Here is a 23717-nt window from a genome sequence, read left to right as displayed (position 1 = left end):
AAATTCAAATTTTTAGCTTCAAGTAAGATTGTTGCCGCGCATGCGTGTTGAATGACAGCGCTGTTCACGCCGCGCGGTTCGCATTCGGAGAGTTTCAAAGTTTGCGTTCCACGTAATTTGCATTTATATTTCGGAATTTACAGATCGATTAATTGAGATTTACTCGAAAGTTCATATTTTGACGTGGATATCTAATGCTTAAGAATGAGGCAAATGTCAAATGTCGGAATTGTCGAATAAAGTATTGCGCGTTCGTGTGAAGATGGAAGCGAGGACTCCGAGCCGAATAAAAAGTCGTTAGTGCAGCTAAATCAACAAATGGTGAGTGAGTGTATTTATTATATTTATGTGACAATACGTTTTTATTCGCGATGATGATTCGATATCCTGATCTTCGGAAATCACACTATGTGTTAATTAGCTTTATTATCGTGACACATTTCGTTATCAATTATTTATTATGCGACTAAAATACTATAAACGCGCGCGCAATTTATTTTATGTGTATATGTATATAATTACTTACATATTAATTCCAATTTAGTTTTTGTAATATAATTAATTCTATATCGGATATATAAAATTAATCATAATATATATATTTTGTAATACATTTTATAATTTACTTTGAATTAATATATTTTTAAATTTTTGTAACATATTTTTGTAATATATTTAATAATTATACATTTGTAATTATATAATTTGTAATTATATATTATACACATTTTATGTAATTTTTTATATATTATATTTTTTATTTGACAAATTTGTAAAATTTATTTATTTAAAGAAACATATATATAAAAAAAAAAGTTAAAATAAAAACTTTTCTTCCTTGATGGTAGCTCTACCTTAACGAAGATATTTTACATGTCTTTTTTAAGAGTGGAATAACTTAATGAATACTATAATAATTAAATAAATTACATCTACACACAAAATAATTATTATATATTTTTATTTAATAATTTATCATTGCATGTATAAATAACGATAAATGTGCTTATATTTTTAATTTTATACTTACATGTTTTATTTCCGTGATAAGTTGCAAGAGAGTTTCAACAAGCATATTAATTACTTTTGGTAATAAAACAATAACAAAATTTGCCAAAACATTTAAAATAAATCTAGGAGAAATTTTGTGTAAAAGATAATAAAAATTTTTTTTTTTTTCACACACAAGAAGGAATTTACATGATAAAATCAAATAATATATATTTATTATTTTGTTACTTTTTCCACATAATTCTTTTACATGTAAAAACAATTTAGCATGTTGTTTTTATTATGCCAGTAAAAAAAGATATTTCAACCCTTAAGTACGGATTTTATTTTTCTTCATTAATGTGTTGAGCATCTGAATATATGTTCTTTTTTAAGCTATACATTACATTCTCTTGTTCTAAATATTATAACTTATCGAATTTTTCTTTTGTATAAAGAAATCTATAAAATACGGAAACTTGTATGTTTTCTTCTCATTCAAGAACACAGAAAGAGACGAAATGACCAACATTGTTTCATACTTAAGGGTTAAGTCCCGTAGATAATCACTGATATATGATCACTGATGGCATTAAACTTACTGAACTAAATCTGCTTTTTCCACTGGATATCAAATAAAAGTAAAAGCTATTTTCAATATAGATTATATGGCACAAGCTGATTAATCGCCGCGGAATAATATATGATTAAAATTTACATTCTCATTTTTATTTTCATATAAAAAATAATAATAAAAACTTTGTTTTTCTTTGTCAGATAATAATAAAATCGATTTTTCAAACCACTAAAAATGTTTCGCTCTTCGTCAAATATGAGCACCCATTCTTATAAATACAGTTCAAGAGAAGATGTATAATTTGCAAAAAAGTGGATTGCGGATTTTATAGCTCAAATAAAATATAACATGCAACATACGTTTTATCAAGCGTAAATCGTCAAACGCGAAAATGGAAGACAAATATATATTTTACAAGCAAGACCGCTTAACTAGGTCTACGATTACTAAAGTTAAGAAGTATTTAATATTTCAAGCACATCTTATTATTTCATAGTTATCTGAAGAACGCTTGTTGCTCGCACCGCGAGCTATGCGTTGATAACTTACATCTGATTGCCCTATCATTACATATATATGTATATATGTTTTATATCCCGGAATGGGCGTCAATTGCTACTAAAAATAATTCTGTTTATAGTACTTGTATATAAAGATAATTGAAAAAAAAAGATTACATGTCGCATTTCACGTGCATTTGTCATAAATGTAGCGTTGTAATAGAGTGATACAGGTTTATTGTTCCCTTTGTTTATATTGTTTATAGTGTTTGTGATTCATATGGGATAATTAATACTAAACTGATTATTTGATTGTAAGATAAAAACGGAACACTTATCGAGTACGCAAGAACACTTCATCAAGATTGTATCTCGCGATCATCGACTAACGTCGTATTACTTATTACACTATACTTATAAAAATGTATACACTCATCTTTCTTAATATATATATTGCGTTATATATATTTTATGTATTCCTCGTAATATTTTCCATAAAATAACTTATAAAAATTCAAAAATTAAAGATCATACATGGCTGCAACATGTAATATATATATTATTATCCACAAATTTGTTTACATTTTGTTTTAATCTTAAAATTTTAATTCATTTACTAGTTATATTCTTAAAACCGGACTCTTTTCAAAGTTCAAACGGTTATGACATTTCTAAATGGACGATAATCCGCGCGATAAAAGTGTCGATATGTTTACTGTAGTTGGTCGATCGCGAAGCGGTTCCGTAATTGTCGGTCAAGGAGACTCAGGTCGCTATTAGCGAACGATAACTCATATCGACGTAGTCGCGTGACAATCAGCTCCATTTTGTATCTGCTGCGTATTGTGTGGTAACGATGCAAGCTCATTTCTACTGAGATGCTGTACGATTCCCGCACCGAGCGAATCACCGATGACATTCACTGTTGTTCTACATCGATCTCTGAAAATGGGAGAAAACATACGTTAAAGACGCAACTAAAATTGCAATTATAGGATAAAGACGCATGTATACAAGCATGATATTTACAGTAACCAGTCGACCGCGATGATTAAGAAGACGTCATTAGCCGGAAGTCGGACTGTGTCCAACACCATTACCATTGTTACTAAACCGGCCTGTGGAATTCCAGCCGCGCCGATACTGGCAGCAGTTGCCGTGATACTAAAATAACGTGTTAAATACAATATCAGTTAGGATATAAATATATCTTTTTTTGTAAGAAGAGAAAAAATTTAAACTAGAAAAACTCACCTTACAGCTACCAGCTGTCCAAAGGAAAGACTGATTTGACGCACTTGCGAGATAAAAATGGCAGCCACAGCTTCGTACAAAGCGGTACCGTCCATGTTGACGGTAGCGCCTATTGGCATGACGAATCTGGTAACACGCGAATCGATGCCATTTCTTTCTTCGAGACAGCTGATGGCGATCGGCAACGTTGCCGAACTCGAGGACGTGCCAAAGGCAGTGACAAGCGCCTGTGCCATGTTCGATATATAGATGTAAGGATTCTTTTTTGTAAGAAGAAAATACATCCCTGGCAACACTAGGAAGCCGTGTATAAGGAGGGCGATCAGTACAGTCAAAAAGTACATTCCAAGCTGGGCAACTACTTCGTCCAGCGACTTCATTTCCGTGATCTTAGAGGCAACCAGGGAGAGCACACCGATCGGTGACAACCTGCGCACATGAAAACATAGGGATAATTTTAAGATTTTTAATCCTTTGAAAAAAGCGAGACGCTTGAGATGGAGATGAAGAAATCTAATTGTCAATGGCACATGACGGTTACGCAAGGATGTTATGCAATTAATATAAGAGTCTTCCTTGGGTAATTTGAGACGTTTTGAGAAACATAATGATTACTTGCAAGTCTTACCATATGACCCAGTTGGTGATCACCATCATGGCGCCGGAAAGCGACTCGAAGAAGTTCAACAGCGGTTTGGCCTGCGGTCCCATTTTACCAATGGTGATGCCCAACACTGTCGCGAATACGACAAGTCCGAGAATGTTAGTGCCGGGTTCCACATTCTCCTTCAGTTCCCATTCGTCCATGGGGACTAATATAAATGTAAAGTTACATTATGAAAAAACGAAAAAATGACTCGTTCCGTAGGCTAGGATTGGATGATCCGACTCTAAGTTGAGATACCGTTCTATCTCTAAAGAAATTATTACCATTGGTAGCGTTCTCCGGTGGCTTCGGCTCGGTTCGATGTTGAGCGATACAAGCCTGCACAAGATTCGGTGGAAACATATTTCTAACTAGGTCCATCAATGTATCGATAGTGGAAACATTTTTTGCTGATTTCGTGGTTTCCGCAGCGGAGCTGCCAACTCCAGGCTCGATCGAAACAACGAGAATTATACCTAAAATTAGATAAAACAATAATCCTCATCAGTTCTATAATCGTTTAAATTTGCATTATTTTCATCTACTTCATCAATCGCGAGAGAGCAAAGACGCGCGATAAGATACGTCAGCACCTGCTGCGTTGAAAAATCACCGAGATAAATGCGATGACACAATAACGAGAAATAGAATTATTGAGCTAGGATATGACGATGTATCGCAAGAGGAAAATGATTGACGCGAGAAAAAAAGTTACGCGATACGCGCGTAAGCAATGTTTCAAGTTATAACCGGTCTAATCTGCAGATTAATAATCGCAATAAAATAATCATATTTGGCCGAATGGCAGCTGCAAAATAAAATCATGCGAGATAATTATCTCCGAGTAATCTTTCGGCCATGTCCGACGCATCGTTCTTTGTTGATTGCGGTCGCTAATTAACCGAAATGAGTCACGAGAATTCAGGGCTATCGTGCGCATTCCGACCAAAGATATGTAAATGAACGGGGATCTTGACATCTGCCGTTTGTTGCAACATTCCAAGAAATGTATCATTGTTCGCGCGCGTCGCGACGGCAATGCCGAGCAAGAGATGCTTGGTGAGATCCTTTCATCGCGATTCGCGTATCGTCATTGACGTTTAACCTCGGTAATACGCTCGGTTACTTGAAAACATTAAAGAGTTGTGTGCCAGAAGAGACGGTCTATATATAACGGACATTTTTCTCTTTCAACATATATCATGTTAAATTATTAATATCTAAATTTACACTAAACTTTTTTTATACTTATTACAGTTTTACTTAATTTATAGTCAGTATAATTTATTAATTTTTATTGCAACAAAACTTTTGCATCTCATATACGATAATTATTATAACATAGTAAAATACATTAAAATAGCTCTCCTTTGCAACTTCAATCATAAATTTCTTAAAACTGTAAAAAATCTAGAGGTCAAAATCAGTATCAAAAAACTACAGGAAATAAGCATCCTCTTTTTTTTAATCAAGAAAAAAATTATTTCTTTTTGCACTGTGTCATTACTTGCTTTTAAAATAAAACATGAAATTTCGCATTTGTCGAAATATCGCGATATAAAAAATTGTAGGAAATAAGACGTGCAAAGAGTTAAGTTAGACTTCACTGACCTAATATAACCGCGCAGATAGTTGTGGCCGTGTAATAACCGATCGCACGCGCGCCGATCCTACCGCTAAGTGACAGATCGAGTGATCCAATGGCCGACACCAAACTCGAAATGATCAACGGCAGGATCAAGCTCTTGAGCATCCGCAGGAACAGATCGCCGAGATAATTGATATACATGATCTCCCGCGGCGTCCATTTCTCCTGAGAGTATCGTAGGATTATGCCGAGTACCACGCCGCCGATCACACCGCCCACAGTCAATATTGTTAACGCATTATGTCTCAGGCACGTTCGCACCTTCTGTCCCCTTGTTCGTGGCCTCTTGTTGGGTTCCTGCGGATAATACGAGGTCCTTTCTTTGATCTTGCCCTGATTCTCCGACCCCGACAACGGCGATCTGCAAAACAAACCGTGTCAATGATATCTTTTTTTGTATATACGTTCACTTTTCAACAAAACATCTTCTCGTGAAAGTTCCGTTTATTTTATGATGATGAACGCCATTTTGCCGATTTCTCATTACGAACAACTATTATAATTGATACATTGAAATATATAAAAGATGATTTTAATGATTTTTGATCTTAGGCACATAAAATGCATATACGTATTCTTTTAATTACATATATTAATTCTTTCAGTCTCGCTCTTTTTGCCGAGATAATAAAAACAGAATTATTCATTTAAAAATACACATACATATTTAATTTAATCTCAAAAGAGGCACTATATGTGGTTGATGTGTCAATTTCAAAATGGCTATCTAAAACTAAAACTACTGTAACAGCAAGAGTCGGGAGATTAATCTTCTTGGCGGCGAGCGTGATTTTTACGTATTTTCCTTATAAACCTTGAAAACTATAGACAGCGACATAAAACTTTCCGTATGTCAACATTCCGTGTATACAACAGACAATTAATAATAAGTATATATGCCGGAAATTTTTTTGGTATTAATTCATCTCTTAGATATGAAAGATATTTCTTCAATTAATTATTTCAGTAATCAAGAGAAAAATATTGTGCGCAGTGTAGTAATCTCCGAAAATTTATAAAATATCAACAGTTTAATCTCAATTAATATTAACATCAACTTCGAAGAAGATACAACTTTTTTCCGAATCGTGTGCTATTTACGATCAACAAGAAGATGAAATGATGAGTCTTTTATCACCTCGCACAATGCTGTAAAAATATCTGTCTAAGTATCTGTGTGGTTTCATAAACATATCTTAAGACTTGCTAAATACAGAGCTTTTTATGTAAAAAACTTAATTATTATTATTTCATCGTCGGTTTTATTGCGGATCGTCAGATAAAAATATTTATTCTCACGTCTCGACATTGTAAATAGATTTTGCTTACCCTATTCCGTCAGCGTTCATGATACTCGTGCAACCAAAATTACAAAATAAGCTTGAAAATTTATTTTGTGGAATTAATGTCTCAGAATCGTTAAACAAATTATCGGAAATCGCAATATTTTCATTCCCGTGATTTTTTTTATTTACATAAACAATTTATTTTAATACTTTTTTTCTCTAACATTACCACTCGATTTACATTCAGTTTTCCCAACATTCCGTGCGATGCACGGAGCACTTTTTAAACAGATTACCGCTCTCTTTCGCGTTCAAACGCGAACTGTTTTAAACCATCTATTATTTGCAACCGAGACACGTTTCACTTTCCAATTTTCTGAAGTGCATATAAATCTCGGCAATATATATAGAAAATTAGTTAAGAGTAAAGACCACGCATTAACTGTATAAAAAAACACTCGTAACATAAAGTAACGTGTCACATAAAACGAGAAGATGCGACGTTTTCGATTCAAAATTAGAAATTATGATGAGGGAAACCGATTAATATTTATATTAAATTATATAATAGATAAAAGTGTCAAAACAGATCTTTTTTCCGCGATAGGTATTACGCGATAATGCACAGAAGTATCGACACACCCACGCGTGTTATACTTGGATGTGTTGTTGGCAGGAGACAAGAAATTACACTGTTGCGAATTATTGTCGGATCAACTGTTATTAATGCTACGCGACGATAACGATCTGTCGAACGCCGCGATGTATTATATTAAAGCCAATTTAATACAAGAATTTTTATTATTACGTTTACTGATATGACTTTATTGCGGAGATACTTTAGTTTTGCGCTTAACGCTTCAATTAATAAAGTAGCTGCAGGTGCATCTAAAAATTGATATAAAAAGCTCTAAAAGCAAATTTTCTCGTTATTGCCTTGAAGCATTAGATGCTTCTTCTTCGATGTTCTTTATTACAAGCCAACACTTTAATTTGCATCTCTACTATACTCGCATGCTCGTCAGTAGTCGCTTTCTAAGATGTCTCCAAGAGAGACAGCATAGAAGAATCTCTGATTATTAATAGATGATTACGTGCTCTCTATTCAGTGTACATGTCGCGTAAATACACCTTATATGTTGCCTGACAATCCTTGAAATTCGATTTTATGGTGAGTTAAGAGATCGGAGCGATTCAGACGTAAAATTCATCCCACGCAATTATAATGTGTGACGCCATAAAAAAACGCAAAAGGCAATATGCAAAAGAAGAAAATTGTGATAATCGGCGTGTGGATTGAAAGGAGATCTGTTAGAAAATAAATACGCAGAGTGTCGATTGTCGGCCAAAATTCGTGCAAAAATCATCCTTGCGAGACCGTCGAACAAAACTCATTTCGATCGCACGTGTCGCTCCCAAAATCGGTCAGGGATATCCACTTGTGTACATTTTTTGACTACGGTTACATCATCAACCTAGGATGTATAGTGGTCTGTATTCGTCATTATTCATATAAAAGCGCGCCATTGCATCTTGGCGCTAATGATCGTAATATCATCAATATTATCATTTGACGACATGAATAATCTGAATCTATTTTGTCGATAAAAAACATAGTATCACACTTAATTAAAAAAAAATAAATAAATAAATAAAAATTGTCAAAGCCAACGTATATAAGTTGTCGATGTCAAACTTGAATTTACTAATCTTTGCCAAATTTTTTTTCAAACAATCTCGTATGCTTCGAAGTTCTTCCGGATATATGTAGTCGCGAGCGTAGAATTGTGATATGTATTGTCGCACCTATCAAAATGAGTCTTGTAGTTCGTGTTAATAACGAGATAGAAGAGAAAAGAGAGAACTTCTCGGTGATAAATTCTCGGACTCGAAGGTAACGATAAAAAATTACGATAGCAGCACGCACGTGGGCGCTCGTCATAGATCGTTTCGCGGATGGTGTTATTGTGTTTCCGTCTCGCGTCAAGGTCCGGACGAATTCTGACACTTAATGTAGGGGGCCCTCTCCCTTGTCCTACTTTTGTGTCCTACTGACATTAACCGGTCTTTTTATCTTATCGTTATTCGTAATTAACTACACAAATACTACGGATATACATACACAAGTCGGATTCAACGAAAAAAATTATTCCTGGAGATGATCGGATATAGCGATAAATTCTCCGGCCCTAAATTTCGCAACGCGATATTTTTCACGAAGTGTTAAATTCCTGCGATGAGAAATTTGGATCTAGCGAACGATAGATGAATGGAAAACATCGAGGTCAACGAGCGCGAGATGACTTTTAAGCAGTTAATCAGCTGATAGCGTGACGAAACTCGGCACGTATCGTTATTCACATATGAAGAGCGACACGTGTGTCATGCGATAGTTGAAAAATATCCCCGTCCAGCCGCAGACAGATGAGAAAAAATCGTCCCTGAGAATTAACGCCGAGCTTCAACGACGTTTCCGGCGCGAATCGTGTTTTTTTTTTCTCTCTCGCGGTTTTACATTACATTTAATAGACCGCGTTCACTGAATTGTGTTGAATGCCGAGTTAAATGATATCGTCTTTCCGTATATTCAATAATTTCGCATAATGGTCAATTGAGATCGTTTTTTTTTTTTTTCGTTGACGTCAGATAATGTGTCGGGAAATAAAAATTTTACGGCTTTTGAGCACATCAAGTAGAACCATCGTTTACACTTCGTGGAAGTGAGAAAAATCGGTAAGGCAACTGTGTTTATGGAAACTTGTACATAAACGATCAACGCGAAAAGATTTAAGTGTGTGATTAGAAATAGAAATAGCGTCACTTTTTGTCTCACATCATATTTCACGCACGCCCAAATTTAAAATTTTTCTGCGCCAAACTAGCGATGGATAAATTAGATATGGTTACAGTAAGATTAATTAGCATTGAATTGTGTGGAATAGTAACACGTAGCGTACGAGTTGAATGCTCAATGTCATATTATATATGATGTTGGCTTTGATGAAAGTTCCAAAATTATCTCCGCCAAACAACTTGTTGAATGCGCTGATTGCATAAGAAGTTGCACTTGACACTAATGCAAAATTTACGAGATGCATGTGTCTCTTCCTCATATATATTTCGAAAGACCGACGTCATCGGAAATTTGAAAGAAGATTCTCTTTGCGCTACCCGGTAATTTCATCGATACTCAATATTTCATTGCCTCAAAGTTTGACATATTTACGATTTTAATTTGTAACTATCGTAGAAAAAAAAATTACAACCATCTTCGAATATCTTCGAAATCTGGTTTCTGATTTCGAATATCACGGCTAGGAGACAAAAAATTTTGATAAAAGATGTTTGATGCGCAATTTCTATTTTTTTGCCTCATTAGCATGCGAGCTACAATCGATTATACACGTGTCACTTTGTAATCGATATCTTTAAGCTTCAATGAAAATGAAAAATTAACGAAAAACAAAGTTTCGCGACAAGAGAGGTGACAAGAGAACGGAAAACATCTATTATTCTGGATCGAGACATCGCATAGCTCATTAAGAGCAAATAATTCTCTGCTAATAAAATCCGATCAAAAGTAAAATACGCTCACGCTGTGCGACCGACCGCGGCACGCCTATCGGGCTTAATCAAATTCTATCGATCACAGCGATCGTACAAGATATGAGATAAATTTGCAATTGTAGCGCTTCGAACGATAAAAGTGAATCATTATATTTCCTTATCAGCAATAAGCAAACATGCACAATTGCTACGAAACGTATATACTTTCGCATACTCGACGATATATTTCATTCGCACATTTTCATTAAGTACGCGTCTCAAGCTTATCTCGTTCTCATTTATAACTAATCTTCCAATCAAATATTTTACAAATTTATAAATTTTTTTATACAAATCTGATAAAGTTATCTCTATAATTTTGTATTTTAAAAGGCAGCAAAGACTGGATCTAAACAATCTGTAATTCACGATAAAATTTTGATTTTGAAAAAATATCCAAAAGACATACGCAGAAACGCTGATTCACAGAAAGAGCAGATTGCGCACAATCTAATCACGCAATGAACAATGATTTTTCTTATGCGCGCAATCGTCGTCTTCTCCCTCCGTTCCTTATCACAAAGAACGAGTCTGACAATGATTTAATGAGTAGCCGGCAAGTACCGCTGTTGCCATTATGGAATTCTGTGCCAATGAATCCCGTTGTCGCTGAATACGATATACGACGCGGCACATAATGGATCACAACTGCATGTATATGCATGTATATACAGGGTAGCTTCCATTCACGGCGTCGTTAAAGTGCGATATGGATTTGCATTTCTAATGGCGCAAATCGTAATAAATTTAAAGATCACCTTGTATATAAAATTGTATCGCCTTTTAATTCTCGCACGTTTTGCAGACTTCGCAGAGCGAACTATCGATATGTTATGTTACATATTTATTTTTCATACAACGCGCGATATAACGTTAGATAAACGCTCCTTTTATAATGTTTATATTCTAATCTCCGCAATATATTTTTTCGCTACACACATCTGACACACATAGTGAACGATTACAAGTTCAAGTGCGTCATATTGCTGCAAAATATGCGCCAAGACAGTTTCTCAAAAGTGTATATATCATTCGCGCACATTTAACAGATTATTAAGTTAAATTAATATGTCATTAACTTTTATCATGAATAAATTACTCAACTCTTTATTTACGATTCGATAACAACGATGGATCGTCGAGAAAAAGAGAATTGAAGTCGAGTCTCTTCTTCAAGCTTTTAACAGGACTAAAATTCACATTGTTTAAAAATAAGAGATGATATGAAAGTCAATCGGTATAGATATAGACGTTTTATATTTTACTATGACATATTGACAAATAAACGTATGTAAAGATGTGTACCGTGAAAATATGATAATAATAATCTGTTTAAACTTAAAAATAACTTACAAAATGTGTAAAAGTTTGGAAAAGTTAATTACAATCGCAAATTAATTTAAGAAGAATAAAATATATTTCAAATTAAGAAGTATGTTTAAATCAAATATTATACGAGATAGTTATTTTTGATTTGCGAATTTTCTTGGATGATTTTCGTTATCAAAAAACGTGTTGCGTGAATTTCTTTTATGGGTTCAGGCAACAAATCCCGGAGGAAACTGGGTCATATAAGATCTAAATGGCAGAGGGCAAAGTTTATTCGATACACGTGTCGTGTATGGTTATCAGCAGTCTAGCGATGATAGCTCATCGTAATAATCCAATATAATCCAAACAAATGGCCAAGTAATTGCGTCATTAAAAATAGAAATACATTGCTCCTCGAGAAAGTTACGCGGACATATAACATAATAGACACATAAATTTATGTTTGAGCGGAATTTTGCTATTCAAGTCGAATCATTTGTAAAAAAAACAAAAAAAATTCGTTAAAAAAAATAAAATTCGCATGCAGAGATCGTACTTACAGCTCGCTCGCTACTTCCATGATGCGCTTCCTATGTCCTGTGGGTTCCAATGAGAGCCGCTCGGCAAAACCGTTTACATAGAGCGTCACTTCCAGTTAACCGGAAGCGGCGAGCGTCCCAGTGGGGAAGAAGATCACCGGAGCTATGGATCGTCGAGGGACACTAAGAGCGAATCTCTGTATCTCTCTTTCCCTCTCTAGTCGTTTCTTTGGGAATAAATGCGCGTCATAGTGGTGGATGTACGACGGAGAAATTAAGCCGAGAGGGATGAGAAGCGAAGGACGACAAGAAAAAGAGGTCGAGGACGCGTGCAGATGAGACGCTCCTCCAATGTCGATAAAACGCTAATTCCGATCGATTTCCTCTTTCTCTCTCTTTCTTTCTCCTTTTTTCTCACGACAATTACAAGCGGAATGCAATTTAGCAATTCGCAGGATTGAACGTAGGATTCGCTGAATCGGATTAAATCGCAGATCAATTGTCCAAGAGACGCTTCCGGGAAAGTTGATGCACGAAATACCGTTGTCGATGCGAGGTAACGATGCGTGTACAAACTGGATGGATGCTGAGTATCTCGTTAGGTAGGAGAGGATGTATGCTGATGGGGCTCTCAATCTGTGCCACCTTGGGTGGTACGATTAGCTATGGCGATCTCCCCCTGCCGACGATCTCTTCCTGCCGCTACCGGCTAGCCTATCATCGCGATATACGAATACGGCACGCTGTACGCCGGTTACGACCCCATCGGAAGCCGCTACCAGGTCTCCCTATTGTTTGTCGGCAGCTTGTCCACTCGATTACAACGATCCACCGCTGATGCGATTCTTCTCTTATTTCGACTACGTCCGATCTCGTTGCGAAAATGAGCCTTTCCTCATCCGAACGAGTTCCAGCTGTCGTCTTTTTCTTTCGGAGCAAAATTCACTAATTGTCACTTTTGGCGATATAATTCGTTTCGGTTACTTTGGCAAATTTGACAGTGGCAGTCGCTGACAAGAAATTTGGAAATGCAAATATTCGTCGAGTTGTCGATTAATGAGCAATTCTTCTACTGTTATCTGCAACACAGAAAATTAACAATGTTATAATATTAATGTTACGTTCAATTTTTAACCTGTATACATTCTATACTTATCAGCGTTTTTTTTAGCATTTATTTTCAACGCTGTAATACGGCTTGTGATCAAACGCGCACGTTAATGAGCAGTAATCTTTGTCGTGTTTTTTTACGTAACAAGTGTCAAGAACAAGTATTTTTCGCGAGTGCAAAAAAAATCCGCACAAATATATAATCCGATTTCGTTTACTTTTTTATCATAACGCACAGCAACAGATGTTGGTCGTTATGCTATGACACTTGTCAACTTGTCAACAGAATTGCGCGCTGTCGGTGATATCTTTTTTTTGTCAGTGATTTCTTTTTAATTTTCTCTCTCTCCCTCTCTCTCTCTCTCTCTCTCTCTCTATATATATATATATATATATATATATATATATATATATATAATATTTTAATATCATTGTAATAAGAATCCTTGAACGAGCCATTTGATGAATTGTAAATAAGGCAATTAATGCAACACGTATGTCTGTATACGATATATAATCTATTATATAATACGTTTATCGATGGAATGAAAAGATAAACAGCTGTTGATCTAATATAGTCAATATCTAGTAGGATATTTAATAGGATATAATCAAATCAATCATAAAAAACTATATTCCCCTATAATTAACAGAATAATTCGTAATAATTGCATTAAAATTATAGTAGCAAATTCCAGTACGACGTAATTTATTCGTAACTTGTCATTAACTTTTTTTGTATAACATGCATCCGATTCTATTAGCATCGCGACGGAAGAGACGGTAGAGACGAAAGAGGCTTGGATGCGTTACAAGGCGCGTAAGCAGTTTGACAGCTTTAATTACGATATAAGAAAAGATCGACACATGAGCTAATCGTGCGGAATAACCGGCGATATGTTTCATGCCTCGATTATTTCGGCGCACACCTTAACATGTAACGTGCAATCAAGCGCGGGATGACCGGTAATTGAAGGTCCTAAAATGTCCCTTTATGGTCCCCTCGCATCAAATTTAAGCTCCCTGATTTTGTTGCATCGTTTGCAATTAAATACGTATAACCTTCGAACCCATAATCATTCGCATGAGCATTCATTAATCAAAATGTCGAATTGTACACAGCATTCGCACGGTCTTCGTTTATCATATCTTTTTTCTGCAATCTTTTTACTTACGTTTTTTTTCCTCAATGAAAAAACACAAAATAAATAAATATAAAGATTTTAATCATGAAAAATAGATTATAAAAAAAATGAAAATTTTGTATACATTTTCGTTATGCTAATATCTTTCTCAAATGTAAGATAGATTTATTTTAAGATAAGATAAAATATTGTGTAAGATTTATATGTAAATAATAAATAGATAGATAAATAGATTTATTTTAAGATGTACAAGTTACGTAAGATGCTGTACTTCATCTTAAGCGATAAAAAACCTTTTATTTATGCAAAAATATCTGTGTAAGTCCAAATTGATTAAAGTCACACGAATGATAATGATTTTTAAATATACAAGGAAAACATGCACTTATTGTTTGCTTCAAGATACGAATAAACACACTGCACTTTAAAGAATAATCTCCAAGATTTTTTTTCTCAATTTTCGGAGATACCTCAGAACTTTAGTCTACTCTTCCGGCGCTTCGTATCATACACATATGTGTGTGTGTGTGTATAAATATATATATATATATATATATATATATATATATATATATGTATATCAATATTTTTATCGCGCAGACAGTATTCTTTATTCATCAACAGACAGAGTGCTCGCGTACCATTGAAACGACACAGTAAGGAGTGTCACGAGTCGCGATAACCAATCGCGATATTTCGCGCTAAACATGCGTGTCTCGCGATTACACGCGCTCCCGGATAATATGAACCTCGGCTGCGCGCGACGCGACGATGATCGCGGGACTGTGGCGGTACGGCATAAAGTTGCTTCTTTATAGTATGGTGTGCGGATGGTTAGAAGAGCCGCGCGCGTGTGACGTTTATGCTACGCGCTCGAAAAGCGCGCGAGAGAAGAAGGGTGGAGCGCGAATAAGATAGAAAGAGAGAGAAGAAGAAAGACATAAATGATCCACGATTAGGTGGATGAAGCAAAAAATTATGTTGAATCCACGGGCGAGCGTGTGTGCCGAGGAATATCCTCAATAAGATGGCACGGAGATCATGCCTTTCCCCTCTCTTTTTCCTTTTTGTGACTCTCTTGAATGGTAATATTTTGAACAATCTTGAATAGATCATTATCTCGCTTCGCTTTACTGTACTTGTTTCGATAATTTCTGAAATCATTCGATGAAAACCGGCAGAGTAAGCATGCGAGAATCTGCAAACAGAAGTGAATGACTTTTGCGATTCCCGTTCACGAGAACATTCTCAGGGACAAAGATATCCCGCGCTTACGCTCTGCCCTCCTCCTTGTCCTCCTCCACTGACTTTGCGCGGTCGCCATGGCAAATTCATTGTCACCCGGATTCCATCTGCGTGCTTCTATTTCCGTCTGACGAACGCAACGAATCAGATGTCAGGAGGTACTGCCCACGCAACGCATCGCGAGGATCGATACAACGCCTTTTCCTAAAATTCGGATAATGAACGAGGCGCCGAAGCGCGTCTCCCTGCTTTCGCGCATTTTGAATTATCATTTAAATTTCACCACACTGTTGCTCATGTACATGTGATAGAAAAATCATGTGATATTTCTTGATAATAACATACTTATAAAAGAGAAGATAAACGCGTGCTCTCCTAAGAAATTGGCGCCGTTGTTGAGTCAAATTCGGAATATGCAGCATCCGTTTTGGCGCGAGATCCGCCTTGGACTCACATTCTTCATCCTCTGTTAATTGTGAACCCTTTCTCCTTCTTCTTTTTTATCGATTTTCAGAACACAGTGCTGCACGGGAAAATCCAGGGAAAATCTTTCTCTTACATTCGTCGATGTTTTATGGAAACGCATACACCTAGACACCCAGCCGTCCGTTTTCTCGGACAAGAATTCGCGATTCTGTAACACACCGAGAGAGAGAACGCCGTTATTCGGAGGCTGGCGAGACGCGGGATTATTTGCTACACGCGTGCGCTATGCGACAGCTAGCCGCGCCTGTTGCATGGAGACAGTCGCGAGAGCACACGCGAGATTGAACCGTACGATACTCGAGCACGGGGTAATTTGAGCTAAGCTTGAGTTCGAAAAGCGCGCGCGGGCGACGGGGAATCGGCCTTTCTATCCGACCGCGTGATTCCATCACCTTTATAGGTGGAGCCAGCTAACTATTGCCTCGACGGATTACTTGCTTCGCTATATTTATATCACGGAGCAATAATATAATGAACTAAAACAAGAAATAAGAATTTGGCACTTTACATATACGCGTGTCATTGTAGAAATTTATCTTGGAAATATATATGTATTTAGAATATTATACCTTTTTCATGCCATCAGTTGCGTTTTTAATCTTAGCTATAAATATACACGCCATAAATATACGCGCATTTAGCTATATCAGAAATTGTATAATAATTGATCTTGTGTGTATAATGACATATCGTAATTGTGGTATACTGTATTTTCATTTGCTTGCCTGCAATTGCAAAAAAAGCAATTAAAAATGCCACAGTTAAAGAGTTAATGAAAGAAGTAATCAATATATATATATATATATATATATATATATATATATATATATAAATTATATGAGTATTAACGCAAATATAGCGAGCAATCATCGATTACGATTCATTGATTAATCATAGAAGCGGGAAGGGAAGGGAAATGTGCCGTTTTTTCTAACGGCAATAATCTGATCTTTCAGTCCGCACCAGCGGAAATACACGGTCAACGTTAATAAATGTTATCCGAGCTTGATGAATGGGAAGTTGATGTTCTCTTTCCGATTCGTGATCTACATGCGAACGTGATCCACAAACACAAAAATAATTTCGATTATTCTCTCAGGACATATGTATCGAACAGAATCGCTCCATTCATCCATTCTCTTTCCCAGCTTCTTCTCATCGCTTAGAATAAAAATAACCTTCTCGACATTTTTGTCTATGAAATAAAATTAAGAGACGGTTTAAACAAAAGTCGTGATGTGAATAACAACGTACATTTGCTATTTTAATTTAAAACAGCAGTATTTTCGTAAGAGACGGACGTTCAGGAAAAAGATGGAAGACTAACGGGATTATTGTTTCCATCACCAGTCATGACAAAGTTGAGAGCCACTGGCGCGCGTGCTACGCGAATGCGCGAACGCAAGTCACGACGAGAGGACGGCAACATATAGTCAGCTACGTTTTAACATTGTTCGCTTACATTCAAAGAAAAATGCGATCAAAGAAAATTTTCCGTAATACCTAAGGAAAATTAATTTTTATCTAAAAGTTAATCATACACGATTCTATTACTTCCCTTTCACGAGGAATGAGGAAGATCTCAAAAATATACGTTCGCGCGAATACGGGCGTCATTGATACATCCGACTGTACACACGCGTTTAAAAACTGCGTCGGAAATGAATATTCCGGAGCCGCACGCAAATTGTCCTTGCGCGAGTTAATTGTCACGCGCGACCGCATTAATTACCACGCTCCCTTTTCCACGGTCCGGTCTCTTTTGCCTGAATATTCAATTGCGAACAATTCAACCGGTGCTATCGTAGGTCAATGCTAGATCTGTCGTTGTTGTACGCGAAGAGATTCTATTTGAATTGTCGCCATCAAGAATACACGTGATCGGAATTATTTATTCGCATACGCTTGCGAGCGGAGATGAGATTAAGCTTCTCGCAAATAGTCTCGCGAAACATAAAGTAAATGCTATGTATAGGTAGGTACGGATGAATGACCGGTCATCGGTAAATGGCTACTTAACCAGTACCTATTTCTGACGTTAAAAGTAATACCTTTTTCTTTCGCTCTCTCTCTCTCTCTCTCTCTCTCTTCTCTCGTGGATAAAACTGGAGTTAAACATTGATGAAGAGTATCCTCGCATAAACAAATTTGCGATTTAAAAGTTTATTGTTTCTTTGACAGTTTAAGACGGCTAGACTCTTCAGTAAGTCAGCTTGTAATATTCCGGATGTATTTGGAGATTTATGGCCGCGGATGCTACGCAGCTCAGCCAACTGACAAGTTTATTCTTGCTGCAACATTTATAAAATCCTTCGATAAAAAAACATTTAAATGTAGAGTATTTTTAGAATAATTTTTATTTTTTTTATTTTTCTGTTATTCTTTCCTTAATGCTTGCTTCTCACCTCATCGGCATACTTTGCAGCAAATCTTGCGAAAGACACGGATGTAATTGCAAGAACGGAGTGCCGATGATAGGATGAATCGCTTGCGATAATTCCATGTAATTTAATTTGGAATCAGTTTGAGCTTCATTTACGCTCATTGGGTTAATACCGGGGAAATCTAAAAAAAAAATAATAACATCAGAACTCTTTTTCTCTCACGACAATTTCTTCTCGTTGACGAATATGTAAAAGATGACCAGCGTTAATAATTAATCTAAATGGTATGACGCATTTCCGCTCCGTTAAAATGCGTTATCGAGATTAATTATACCGTCAGAATATCTGCGCGAATATCGAAATAAGCGCACACGTTTGCGTTTATAATCAATAAACGATGCATACGAGATGGGAGAGGCGCGAATGTGTCAACAACCGCGCAAACTATGTATTTATTTCTATAATTTTTAAAATTCTGAAACGCATCTTGTGTTTTATTTTTTTTTCGGTAACAGATTTATATTTTCCTATAACAGTTGCCGCGAAAATCACGTAATATCTAAGTGACACGTGTTTTTTTTCACATACATTTTTGCCAATTTTAAATTATAATTTCTCTTGCAATCAATAATGAGTTACCTGATTTCCATCTATTAAAGTAGAAAACTGGAACGCCGAAATTCATGGACCACAAAATATGATGCTCAGTGATGAAAGGCGTTTCAATTGTGGAACAAGCCTCGTGCGGATCCTCCTGAAATTTCACGTGTAATTCCTCGTCGTTGTCGGTTGATTTGTCGTCTCTCATAGCGGAGTCGCTCGACTCGAAAGATTTGGTTCTTCTAAATAAATACGCTTCTCCAGGAATATGCTAAGCATGATATATCATTGAGATATTAAAAAGACGTTTCGTGTAAAATTTACGAAATTACGATAAACACCGCCAAAACAATAAATCTATTTCTTAAACTTTGGCTTGTGTTCAAGTGTCCGTGGCTTTAATATCCACCCGAAGTGCGCATGAGTAAGATCATTTTGAATATCGTTCAAGTATTATGAAATATATATATATTCCATATATTTCGTATATTTGCAACGAACAACACGATGTATAATTATGAATGGGACATTGACAATAAATAGTACCATCCAATTTGCATGTTATATATTCGATACTGATGTAAAAAATTCGATATATAAAGTAATATAAAGTTGTACCTTATTCCCGCGAAGCTCCCATCCATCCGATATCTTGTTTGAGACAACAAGAAATCTTTTTGCATTCTCGAGAAACTCTTCCCATGTAATTGTGCCCGGACCGTCCATATGTGAAAAAGCGGCTAAATACTAAGAAATTAATTTTTTTACAATCACGCGAAGAATTAGCTGGTAGATCGAATATGATGCATATAGATCGCACCTTTTGACAGGAACCCAATACAAAAAAATTATATCTCTCACGTATACATATTACATATAAATAACTCTCTTATACGTACATAGTTTGAGTTCTCCAAGTCAGTTTTCCGATTAATCTATACAGTACGGACAATGTCTTTGCGTGATTTATTATCATGCTTTTTTTCGGATCAATTCGCGCGGAGAGGGGAGGAAACGAAATAATTACAGAATAGTTTTACCCATAATAACGACGTCGATCATATGATAAAATTGAAAAAGGGGAAGCGGTTCACCCGAGAGAACAGCGTGTCTCCTCCCGCTCGTACCCCGCTACCCGCTCCTCCCCTCCCCCCGTCCCTACCGCCTCGCCAAACTCTCTATCGCGTCAATTGTCGACTATTTTGCATCGGTCGCGTCCGTTGGTCTTCGGGCGTGATCGTGATGTACCAGCGGCTCTGCGTTTCCCCCCCGACTCCCTGTCATTTCTACCAACCTACCTTGTCTCGTCCCTTCGCCCTCATTATCCCTCTGCCTGCCCCCTCGTCCTCGTCTCTGCGTTTTCACGGCGTGTTCTGTGTCGACGTACGCACGCCGATAGTACTCGATGGTGTGGGCACACCGTATATATATTATACTCCGTGTGTATGCAATGTTCGTCCTCCAATCGGGCGGCGAGTTGTAACCAGTGATGTATCGAGAGAGAAAGAGCGCGCCCGACTGACGTTCCTCTTCGTCGCTCGTTAAGGGCAGGTCCTTTTTGGGACAACTTCGTCCTCAGCAATGTACTGCGTCGACGTGTTTCGCGTATAATTTCTCGCTTGTTTTACGCCTGCGCCTTTATTCGCAATATCGAAATATCGACCTATCTCAATATCGGTACATTTTTGTCAACGATGATATCCTGTCATATATATATATATACATATATATATATATATATATATATATATATATATATATATATATATATATATATATATCCAGTCATGTCGCCAGGCATATTTATCGCGGAATATCCTTGCGCGCCAAAAATGCACTCGGCCATGCACACGTTCATGTTAGGAAGATAACGGCGAAATATCTATATATTCCTACAATAATCCTACACAATCTTTATATATATATATATATGTAGCTATAAGTCTAAGACTATATTAAACCAAGACTGTGGCAAGAAATGAAATATATTTTAATTATTCCATAACATATGGAAGAAATGAAATTATGTAAAACTTGTCGCGCATAAGTTTAGTATAGTTAATTGTCACTTTTTAATGCAATGTAATTTTTGTATATGTAGAGATAGCGTATATTGCAAACGTCAAACATAGAGAGAGATGTTATATTCGAGAAAGTGTGATAAATTTTCGAGTATATTTTATGACGTTGATGAACTTACGATAGTTTCAGGTAAAAAAATTATGACGTAACATTCTTTGTGGTAAAATATTTTTGGTGACTTTGTGAAAACCCTCTCTTTCTCCCTCTCTTTCTCGGAAAAAATTCAGTTGACCTTTTCAACTATACTTCAGGTATCGACGACCCTTATTTTCTTTTGTATAAATATACATGTGAGTATGTGTGTAAACTGAAAGAAACTCAATTTGTTTAGGTAGCTTATATTATGGCCCTCTTAAAAAAGCCAAGTGTGTTAATGCCCGATTTTCTCTCCACGTGATACTCCGGTGACATATGGATTTTTTTTTAATGACTATGCAAAGTAGAACTGTAGAAATTAAAATATATAAACAAAATATTAAAATTAAAATATATAAACAAAATGTTCCGTTCAACTATTATAGAATAACCTTAGGGGGGTGCCTAGTGCATTGTTTGCATCGTGACAAAATAATATATTTAGAGAAAGTATTTTCTCCTTTGCGAATGAGATAGAAACTTTTGAGACTTCTTTGCACTGTAGATGAAAATAATTCGATTGCAATCAGTCTCATTGCGCTAGGGAATTAGCAATAGGTGTAATTTTTGCTGTACTCTTGCTTCGATATTCTAAGATTGCAATATTAATATCAACGCCCTGTAAACGCAATTATTTATATACTCAGGCTACGTTCTATAATCATATAAAATTTCCTATGCGAGAAAAATTTTATGACCAGAACCAATCAGAAACGCTCAAGAAAGTTTTGGAACGGCTATCGAGTAAAATTTTCCTCGAAGACTACGTCTTGTAACAACTTTAATTATAAACGAGTTATCGCTATTGATAAACGCGTCAGTCTCGTATCAGTAAAAAATTGAAAGGAGAAAATTATCTAGCGCGACGAAAAGAGACGCGATGCCTGTGGAGGAATAAAATAATTTCGAGTTACATCCGTCCTGATTGCCGCGCGTATCGATACGAAAAGAAAAATCGTGGTTTCAAGAGGAGCTCGTCGGCCCATCCGGTTTGTTCGTCATGTATACGATCCTGACATAACAAACGGCGATGCGCGCGCATCGCGCTTCCAGCCGATGCGAGGGACAAGGACGGTGCGCGTCGATATGGCCGTGAGACGAAGCGAGAGGTGAGAGCGAGCGAGCGAGACAGAGCGTAACGAGGGGTTTGAGGCGGAGGGGTGGGGGGCGGAGAGGGGTGCGTATCGCGTATCTACCCGTCTACTTATCTGCGTGTAGTCGTGCGGCGCGTGCAAAATCTACGAGCTACACTTCCGAACTTGCCCGTGTTTACACGACGGTAAGTTCAGTTCGTCTTCCCTCTCTACCGCTACTCCATCGCGTATGCGTGCGCGTGTGCGCATGTGTTGCGTGCGTGGATGTGTGTTGCATTCGACGGTTGCAGTTACACAGTGATACCGTCGTTGCCGTGTTGCGAGACGCTTTCGAGCAGCGCGCGCGACAAAACGAGACTCGTCGAGAACGAAGGCCGCGTCTGCCGGTGCGGCGATCACGACGACCGGGTCCAAATCTGTGTGATCCCGGGTGCGATGCGGCGAGGGGAGACGAAGCCGACGATGGTGGCTGGCTAGTGAAGTGAGCGACGACGACGACGACGACGCGAGTGGACACGGTATCGCGATCGAAGACAATAGAACGCGCGCGTAAGCATCGTCTATGTATTATATATAATACGAAATACCGTAATACACAGTGTCCCGGAAGAAACGACGAACGGGACGAAGTGCAGTGGAACGATGAAGACGGCGACGGCGGTTGCGGCGACGAGGCGCCCCCAGCGACGCACCTGAATCCAATGATGACGACGACGCCGTGATGCGTCGCACCGTGTCGCTCCAATATCGCGCAGCAGAAACCTCGCTCCGGCTGTGAAACGACAGCTTTCGTGACGTGACGAGACGAAAGCGCGAGGAGGAAGATCTTCGTCTTGTCTGTGTGCGGGCGACAGAAAGAGAGAGAAAGAGAAAACTCATCTCCCAAGCGTGATAGAGAAAAAGAGAGAAAGAAGAGAACGTCGGACGCGAGTGGTAACATCTTTTCTCAGTTTCGTCTACATTCGTGTTTTTGACACGAATTTTCACATTGTCGTAAGCAGCAACAGCAGCAGCAGCAGCAACAACAACGGTGGCGACGGCGACGACGGCGGCACGCCGAAGGGATTACCATCGGTCGT

The 23717-nt window shown here is 37.2% G+C and overlaps 2 protein-coding genes across 9 annotated transcripts; both read right to left on the bottom strand.

Moving 5' to 3' along the window:
* Positions 1 to 1204: 1204 nt before the first annotated feature.
* Positions 1205 to 16638, bottom strand: LOC126852842 (excitatory amino acid transporter 1-like). Of its 5 annotated transcripts, none has more exons than XM_050598063.1 (8): positions 16203 to 16638; positions 12379 to 13436; positions 5579 to 5976; positions 4252 to 4443; positions 3950 to 4133; positions 3322 to 3750; positions 3097 to 3231; positions 1205 to 3009 (listed from the first exon to the last, which is right to left on the bottom strand). In XM_050598063.1, exons 2-8 carry the CDS (start codon positions 12396 to 12398, stop codon positions 2859 to 2861), a joined length of 1509 nt encoding a protein of 502 aa, XP_050454020.1. In that variant the 5' UTR covers positions 12399 to 13436; positions 16203 to 16638; the 3' UTR covers positions 1205 to 2858. The 5 variants fall into 5 exon arrangements, with proteins under 5 accessions (XP_050454020.1, XP_050454018.1, XP_050454022.1 ...); XM_050598061.1 differs by lacking the exon at positions 16203 to 16638 and adding an exon at positions 15254 to 15420; XM_050598065.1 differs by lacking the exon at positions 16203 to 16638 and adding an exon at positions 14397 to 14490.
* Positions 16639 to 18490: 1852 nt separating this feature from the next.
* LOC126852850 (ubiquitin-like-conjugating enzyme ATG10) lies at positions 18491 to 23469 on the bottom strand. 4 transcript variants are annotated; one of them, XM_050598091.1, is made up of 5 exons: positions 23331 to 23469; positions 19946 to 20074; positions 19367 to 19598; positions 18749 to 18908; positions 18491 to 18634 (listed from the first exon to the last, which is right to left on the bottom strand). In XM_050598091.1, exons 2-5 carry the CDS (start codon positions 20051 to 20053, stop codon positions 18544 to 18546), a joined length of 591 nt encoding a protein of 196 aa, XP_050454048.1. In that variant the 5' UTR covers positions 20054 to 20074; positions 23331 to 23469; the 3' UTR covers positions 18491 to 18543. The 4 variants fall into 4 exon arrangements, with proteins under 4 accessions (XP_050454048.1, XP_050454046.1, XP_050454045.1 ...); XM_050598089.1 differs by having other exon boundaries at positions 23226 to 23368; XM_050598088.1 differs by lacking the exon at positions 23331 to 23469 and adding an exon at positions 20626 to 20995.
* Positions 23470 to 23717: the final 248 nt, after the last annotated feature.

This window comes from Cataglyphis hispanica, chromosome 11, assembly GCF_021464435.1.
Source record: "Cataglyphis hispanica isolate Lineage 1 chromosome 11, ULB_Chis1_1.0, whole genome shotgun sequence".
NCBI classification, from domain to species: Eukaryota; Metazoa; Arthropoda; class Insecta; order Hymenoptera; family Formicidae; genus Cataglyphis; species Cataglyphis hispanica.
This window is presented reverse-complemented; position numbering and strand designations above follow the sequence as displayed.